At 35.8% G+C, this 9,258-nt stretch overlaps 1 protein-coding gene across 1 annotated transcript; it reads left to right on the forward strand.

Annotated features, from left to right (window-relative positions):
• The first annotated feature begins 850 nt into the window (after positions 1–850).
• Positions 851–1,792, forward strand: LOC128647073 (olfactory receptor 5V1-like). Its single transcript, XM_053699889.1, has one exon. It carries the CDS (start codon positions 851–853, stop codon positions 1,790–1,792), a length of 942 nt encoding a protein of 313 aa, XP_053555864.1.
• Positions 1,793–9,258: the final 7,466 nt, after the last annotated feature.

Consider the following 9,258-nt stretch of genomic DNA (forward strand, 5'->3'; position numbering starts at 1 on the left):
GAAACTGCGGGCGACGCAGGTTCCCTCGCTTGCGCCGCACACTATGCCGTTTATCGGATCGTGCCCCTGAGTTCTAAAAGAAAACTAACTGTGTGGCCCTTCATGAAAAGGTTTTACCAGCCCTCTGCTGTGCAAACCTGTCATTGTCCACCAATTAACCTATAAGGACTTTTGTAGCATGTGAGTATTGTATCCCATAGTGTGAGTTAGTATGCACTTTTTCCAAAATGTAAAATCAATAACATCGCTAGAGAAATTATTTTCTTGCAGCAGAATCCTTTGAACCAGCACATCTTCTCATGTATGACTTTTGAGTTTTCTGCCAATGCAACAGTTTTTTGTCTTGCAGAAATATTTAGAGCAGATGCCTGTTCAGTCTCTCACAGTATGAGTTAAAGGGACACTAAAATCAAAATTAAACTTTCATGAATCAGAATCAGCATGCAATTTTAAGAGACTTTCCAATTTATTTATATTATCACATTTTTCACATTCTTTTTATATAAACACTTTTTGGGGCACTAGATCCTACTCAGACTGTGCACAAGCTCACAAGGTATATATATATATATATATTCTAGTCTGTGATTGGCTGATTGGGTGCCACATGATATAGGGGGTGGCAAATGGCGAAATGATACATTTGTCAGAAGAAAAAAAAAAATGTACTGCTTATTTGAAAATCAGATTAAGTTATAACATTTTCCTTATATAATGCACTTGTTAATTATGCAATACTTCTGCATATAGTGGTCCTTTAAGCACAAACACTTATATCTTTCTAAATGATTATGAATTAAAATGTACCTTTGTCTTGCAGGAGTACTGAGAACAGATATATGGAAAATACATGGAAAGTAACAACCAAACAGCATGGGCTTCAGGATTTATACTACTGGGGCTGACTGATGACACCAAAAATGAACGTATACTTTTTGTTTTTTTCCTATTGGTTTATTCACTGACTTTAGTTGGGAATTCTCTCATGGTGATAACAATAACTCTGTCATCAACACTTAGCTCTCCCATGTATTTATTTCTGCGTTACCTCTCCATAGTAGACATCTGCTTCACTTCCTCCACGGTGCCTAAACTCCTTTTAGATTTTCTCTCAGAGTTAAAAACAATCTCTTTTCCTGGCTGTGTGGCGCAGATGTATCTGTTTATTTCTTTTGGCGGAATTGAATGTGTTCTTCTATCTGTCATGGCGGGCGATCGCTATGTAGCTATTTGCATGCCATTGCGCTACACAGAAATAATGAGCCGTAAACTGTGCATAAAGCTTGTAGCGGTGTGCTCTTTCATTGGATTTTTAAATTCTCTTGCACACACTGTTTTTACTTTTCGTTTACCATTCTGCAACTCTAGGTTTATAAATCTTTTTTTTTGTGACGTCCCACCTCTACTTGCTATAGCTTGTGCTGATACCACTCCTAATGAAGTAGTAGTGTATACTGCAGGGGGGTCAGTAATTGTAGGTTCTTTCTTAGTGACTCTTTTATCGTATATCTTCATTGTTAGAGCAATCATAAACATGAAGACTGCTTCAGGAAGATATAAAACATTCTCCACTTGTGGTTCTCACCTTACAGTTGTCACCCTTTTCTTTGGGACAAGTGTTTTTACATATATACGTCCCACCTCAACTTATTCTCTTGATCAAGATAAAGTTGTACCCGTGCTTTATGGAATCATGACTCCATTACTGAACCCAATCATTTATAGTTTAAGAAATAGGGAGGTTCAGGAAGCTATAAAGAAAGTCATTTTTAGAAGGAGCATTAGAAGTTAATAAATCACTTAAGTTTTTTTGTTTTCATTACATATATATACTAGTCGATAAGCCTGCCCAGAGGGCAGTCTAATTATTTTTTTAAACTACAGATGTAGAAACAACCTATTGTGTAACTCTTCTTTTATATAAATATTTAAGCTACAGGTGAAGCAATAATTACTATAATTATAATAGACTACTGCCTTAAATATCTCAATAAGCATAATTAAACTTATAACCCCTAAACCGCAAAACCCCTACATCGCAATACACCTAATTAACTTATTAACCCCTTAAACCGCCAAAACCTACAACGCAAATAACTATTTAAATAAATAAGCTCCCTCACCTAACAACCCCTAACCTAACACCCCCTTAAATTAACCCAAATTATCTAAACTAATAAATTCTAAAGTTACAAAAAAAAACTAAGCTTACAAAAATAAAAAAGGCTAACGTTACAAAAAATAAAAAATCAAATTATCAAATTTTACAAAATGAAACCTAATCCCTATAAAAAATAAATAAGCCCCCCAAAATAAAAACACCCCCTACTCTAAGAATAAATTACCAGTAGCCCTTTAAAGGGCTTTTTGCAGGGCATTGCACCAAGATAATCAACTCTATTACAAAAAATACACAAAGCCCCCCTAACAGTAAACCCCCCATCCACCAAACCCCCCAAAATAAAAGAACCTAACACTAAAAAAACCTAAACCACCCATTGCCCTGAAAAGGGCATTTGTTTGGGCTGTACCCTTAAAAGGGCATTTAGCTCTTTTACTGCCCATCCCTAATCTAAATAAAACAACCCCCCCAAAAAATTAAAAAAGCCTAACTCTAACCCCCAGGTTTCTACTCACCGTTCCTGAAGTCCGGTGGAGAAGGTCCTGTTCCAGACGGTGAAGTCTTCTTCCAAGCGGCGACCTCTTGTTTCTTCTTCCAGGAACATACTGCGTGGAGCGGAGCTGAAGACCGATGACCGCGGAGCTGAATACCGGTGACACTGGAACTAAAGATGCTCCATGGCTTGCTGGTCTTCAGTTCCAGGGTCGCCGGTCTTCAGTTCCAGGGTCACCGGTCTTCAGTTTCAGGGTCATCGGTCTTCAGCTCCACACTGGATTGTTCCTGGAAGAAGAAAGAAGAGGTCACCGCTTGGAAGAAGTCTTCACCGCATGGAACAGGACCTTCTCCCCCGAACTTCAGGAACGTGAGTACCAACCTGGGGGTTACACTTAGGATTTTTTTAAGGTTTTTTTGGGGGGTTTGTTTTATTTAGATTAGGGATGGGCAGTAAAAGAGCTAAATGCCCTTTTAAGGGCAATGCCCAAACAAATGCCCTTTTCAGGACAATGGGTAGTTTAGGTTTGTTAGTGATAGGTTCTTTTATTTTGGGGGGTTTGGTGGGTGGGAGGGTTTTACTATTAGGGGAGACTTTGTGTATTTTTTGTAAAAGAGCTGATTATTCTGGGGCAATGCAATGCAAAAATCCCTTTTAAGGGCTACTGGTAGTTTATTCTTAGAGTAGGGTTTTTTTTTTATTTTAAGGGGGCTTTTTTATTTTCATAGGGATTAGGTTTAATTTAGTAAAATTTGGTAATTTGATTTTTTAATTTCTGTAATGTTAGCCTTTTTTATTTTTCTAAACTTATTTTTTTTAGTTTTATTTTTTAGAATTTATTAGTTTAGCTTAATTTAAGGTGGTGTTAGTTTAGGGGGTGTTAGGATAGGGTACTTAGTTATTTAAATAGTTGTTTGCATTGTGGGTTTTGGTTTAAGGGGTTAATAAGTTAATTAGGTTTATTGCGATGTGGGGGTTTTTCGGTTTAGGGTTTGATAGGATAATTAAGTTTATTGCGATGTGGGAGTTTTGCGGTTTAGAGGTTAATAGGGTAATTAGGTGTATTCCGATGTGGGTGGTTGACGGTTAAGTGATTAAAGGGACACTGAACCCAAATTTTCTAATTTACTCCTATTATCAATTTTTCTTCGTTCTCTTGCTTTCTTCATTTGAAAAAGAAGGCATATAAGCTATTTTTTGGTTCAGCACCATGGAAAGCACTTGTTTATTGGTAGGTGAATTTACCCACCAATCAGCAAGAACAACACAGTGTGTTCACCAAAAATGGGCCGGCATCTAAACATTCTTGAATTTAAAATAAAGATACCAAGAGAATGAAAATAATTTGATATTAGGAGTAAATTAGAAAGTTGCTTAAAATTACATGCTCTATCTGAATCATGATAGAAAAAATGTGGGTTCAGTGTCCCTTTAAGGTGTTAATTACTTTATTATTTAGCGATGTGGAGGTTAGCAGTGTATGTGGTAATACTTTGTGTAGGAGGCTGTTGTTTTTTTTTTTAATGTATTTCGTGCGGGCGGTGTTTTTTTTTTTTTAAATACTTGATGTGGGCGTTGTTGGTTGTTGCTTTTGTAATGCTCCGTTTGCCTTCGCTGCATCCAGGTGAATTCTTTTGTCCTCGCGCTGCCAACATTCCATTGAGGATGCGTGCGCAACTGCCGACGGACATAACAAATGCAATTATAGTATATATATATATATATATATATATATATATATATATATATATATATATATACAGGCAATTGGTGTCTATGCACCCCTACCGACTTGGAACAGCTGCCAGGGTGCTCTGAAGGTATTTGTAAAGGTTCACAAATAAAGCACTCACTGGTCCAACAGCATCTGTGGCAAAAAAAACTTTAATGTATGTGACGTTTCGGGACAGTACAAGTCCCTTCCCCTGACAAGTAAAAGTGTACAAAATCAGCCTTTAAATAGGCCCCAAACAACACTCCCCTCAGAAGCAGCCAATCAAGACTGTACAAATAACACACCCCTTCAGTGACCAATAGAATTGCGTGACAGATTCTCAAATTTAAAACGGATATATGATGCGGTAGTTATCAACTTCAATAGTCGATAGTTGTTTATGAGTTACTGGGCAATGCATGCAATATACATCTATTGGTGAATTATGCAACCAATCAACAAATGGGGGGGCGTGCTGTTTACATACGAAGGCTATGAATGACAGTTTTACATTCGGGGACAACAGATGAATGTCTAAAGTTTTCTTGGTGTCATGGGTATTATTTAAGCACTTTATTTTGAGCTACTATATTTGTATTATGTATATAGATCTTGGTGGTGTGTTGATTTCGGCAGCTGATTACTCACGATCAGGGCGTCCTTAGCAACAGTGCTTGGTTACCATGTATGACGCTCCATTACCATATACAAACTTGATGATGATTGGCTGAGAGGTTTTTGTTATGCTTTACATTTTTTTTAGTTATTGGGACTTTCTTTATTTTATTTTTTTGTTGACCCCAAGTGTGTGGGTGTAATCACTCCCTGGAGGGTTTGATTTTGGGCTTATTATTATTTTTTAACAATTATATTCATGCATTTGTTTTAATTTTGAGAATCTGTAACGCAGTTCTATTGGTCACTGAAGGGGTGTGTTATTTGTACAGTCTTGATTGGCTGCTTCTGAGGGGAGTGTTGTTTGGGGCCTATTTAAAGGCTGATTGTGTACAATTTTACTTGTCAGAGGCAGGGACTTGTACTGTCCCGAAACGTCACAACATACATTAAAGTTTTTTTGCCACAGATGCTGTTGGACCAGTGAGTGCTTTATTCATGATCCTTTTATATATATATATATATATATATATATATATATATATATATATATATATATATATATATATATATATATATATATATATATATACATACATACATACACACACACACTTGTTCATTCACCACCTATGCAATATCTCCAAAATTCACCCGTTTCTGAGTGCTGAAACTACCAAACAGCTCATCCACTCCCTGGTAATTTCCCGATTTGACTACTGTAACAACTTACTAACTGGCCTCCCTCTCTCCCGCCTCTCTCCCCTCCAATCCGTCCTAAATGCATATGCTAGGCTAATCCACCTCTCTCAATGCTCTGTTTCTGCTGCGCCTCTCTGTGAGTCCCTTCACTGGCTCCCCATTCACAACAGAGTTAAATTAAAAATTCTCACCCTGACCTACAAAGCCCTCACCAATGCTGCCCCACCCTACCTGTCCTCACTCATCAACAAATATACTCTTGCCCTGTCCCCTAAGATCCAACAACGACCTGTTTCTTGCGTCCTCTACCATCACCTCCTCTCATTCTAGACTACAGGACTTCTCTCGTGCGGCAACAAACCTTTGGAACGCACTTCCTCGAGATGTCAGACTTGCCCCTATCCTCTCCTCCTTTAAACGTTCCCTAAAGACCTTTCTGTTCAGGGAAGTTTATCACCTGATTTATTAACAAACTAACTTCAATTAACTAACAGTTGCCCTCTATCTCCTCACTAATATCATTCTCACCTCTGCAGTCCCCACCTCCTGTTTCCAATCGTCCGACCCATCTAGATTGTAAGTTCCCACGGGAACAGGGCCCTCAATTCCCCCTGTATTTGTCTGTAAAATGTTGTGTCTTATCGGATTGTTTCTCCACTGTACTGTTATCCTTGTACCCATGGGCAGCACTGCGGAATCTGTTGGCACTTTATAAATAAATAATAATAATAATAATAATAATAATAATATGAAATTCCAGAACTATTCATTTGCATAAAACATACTATTTTTTTTGTTGAGGAGCCAACATATGCTACAAAGCAAATGTGTAAATCTATAGAGAGAGATAGAGATATGTGGGTATATATATATATATATATATATATATATATATATATATATATCAGAATATATAGTTGTGTGCAGTGTCATAACTGTGCAACAATAAAGGAGATCAAAAGCTCATAGGAAAGGAGGATTGTACACATGCTTTTTCTATTGCAAATGCTGCTGCTGCAGAGATATAACATGCACAGCACTGGGGGCATAGAAACTGGGAACATTTAAAAGCCACAAAAAAAAATATTTGCTGTATAGCATGTGCTGGCCTTGTATGTGCAATTAAAATAATAACTTTTCCCATATAAAACAAAATAAAAATAAAGTACCTACCTACTATTTATAAAAAGCCAAATATATATTTTAGTCTGTTTATAAGAGTAAAGGTTTTCTACAATTCCTGTTTGATAATTATATAATACAAAAATAACACAAAACTCAGATAAAATGATTAATATGCTTAATTCCTGAGTATTTTTGTTTAGCTGTTCTGTTCATCAGCTATATCATTAAAAAGGACACTGAACCCAATTTTTTTCTTTGTGATTCAGGTAGAGCATGTAAGTTTAGATGCCGGCTCATTTTTTGTGAACAACCTGGGTTGTTCTTGCTGATTAGTGAATGAATTCATCCACCAATAAACAAGTACTGTCCAGAGGTCTGAACTTTCTTTTTCAAATAAAGATAGCAAAAGAACAAAAAACAATTGATAATAGGAGTAAATTAGAAAGTTGCTTAAAAATGCCTGCTCTATCTGAATCACAAAAGAAAAAAAATTTGGGTTAAGTATCCCTTTAAGTTAATAAAAATATGCAACTGCACAGTTCATGCATTTATGAAAAATATTATGGATATAGTATATTTAATGTGTTAAAATTAGTTACTGACTAAACTACAAAGTTATATATTGTAACAAAAATATCCCTCTCCTTAATAAATTTATCCTGGGATCAGCTTTGAAACAGTATTTTTACAGCAGAAAATTACTCCACACTGGTTTATGTATAAAAGCCTTGGCCTGTTTATTTTCAGACAGTTTACAATAGTCATTAATAAACATAAACAAAACCTTATTCCACAGCACTTACTATACAGTATAATGTAATCCTTGCAAAAGTTGGGTGGATGGTTCACACTAACTACAAATTCTTCAAAAACAAAATAGTACACTTATAGGCCTAGAACCCATAAACAGCAGTTCAGTACAGCTCAGCACACATTCTCTAACAAAAGTTAACTGCCCATGATTAGCTGCAGGTGAGTGAAGCTTAGAGTGTAGGGGAAACCTGGACTGGAAGCTTTCGCTATTTATTAGATTTTTCTGTACAGTCCACATATTCCTTTTCTATCACAAAATGAAAACTTTTATCTACACTTTGGTTGTAGAATCCCTTAACATACATGGGGCCGTTTATTTAAATGGACAGTCAAGTCCAAAAAAAACTTTCATGATTTAAATAGAGAATGTAATTTTTTTTTTTAATCTTTATTTACAACCAGCATTATATACAGTTCAATATATAAAAAAAGAAAACAAGAACATATCTTACGCCGTGCAGGGCAGTTCATTTTACAAAACAAATATGAGCCAGAAAGGCAGTTATTATCAATGCTCTTGATATTATGCAGAGTTTGTAGCAATGTACTTATAACATAACGAAAAAAATACAAAGAACAAAAGGTTAATTATATTCTCTGCTGGGTTTTTTCCTTCAATTTTCTCACCTACCATGAAAACCAATCATTCTAGTATAAGATCAACTTAAGAAAAAAAGAAAAAAAAGAAAAAAAAAATAATGAATAAAAAATAAATAAAAATTAAATAAATAATTAAATAAAAAAAAACCTAACATATCTCTCTCCCCTCTCCCCATCTACCAGATACCAAGAAGAGCTATCTCTGAATTTTTAAATGGGAAGATCAAATAGTCAATTTCACTTTCATTAAATGTTTTTATAAAAGCTGCCCATTTGTTGAAGAAATTCCTTATATCTGGTTCTTTATTGATGTTTGTGTCCTTCTGTTCTAATACACATTGCTTTTTTAAATAGTTCTTAATCTCAGGGATTGTAGGAAGGGCTCTCAATTTCCATTTCTTACAAATCAAATATCTGGTAGCTAATATAGAAAGAGTTACTAATTTATCATTATCCTGATAGCTACCTTCCGGCTTCAGGCACAGTATAATTTGGTATAATGACAAGGAGAGTGATTTAATTTTTAATGTGGTTTTGAGCCAGAACTCTAGTCTGTTCCATAAATTTCTTATTTTTGGGCAAGACCAGAACATATGAATCAAGTCGGCTGCTGGGTAGGAACATTTGGGGCATTTATTAAATTGCTGATTATGGATTCTATGGCCTTTCTCAGGGGTGAAGTATGTCCTGTGAAGGAGCCTAAGGTGAGACTCTCGCCATGTGGCCGATAATGTAGAAGATGCAACTTTATTAATTGATTATTGTAAATTTTTCGGTTCAATATTGCTCTGAGGTAGCAGTGAGCTCCATATTAAGGCCAAATTATCTAATAATAGAGCTCCTTTCTCATTAATAAGTATTTGATAGCATGGGGAGATAGACATAAGGCCAATTTTTGCTAAGGCGAGCCAGCTTTCCAGCTTGCCTAGTGTCCAGCCATGGCCTTGTTCTTTAATTATTTCGGTAGCGAGGTGCCTTATTTTCAGGTAAGCGAAGAAGTCTTTATTAGGTAGATTAAATTCAAATTTTAATTCCTCAAAAGTTTTGATACAATTCCTATCTTTGTCTATTATA

The sequence above is a fragment of the Bombina bombina genome, chromosome 2, assembly GCF_027579735.1.
Source record: "Bombina bombina isolate aBomBom1 chromosome 2, aBomBom1.pri, whole genome shotgun sequence".
Taxonomy (NCBI): Eukaryota; Metazoa; Chordata; class Amphibia; order Anura; family Bombinatoridae; genus Bombina; species Bombina bombina.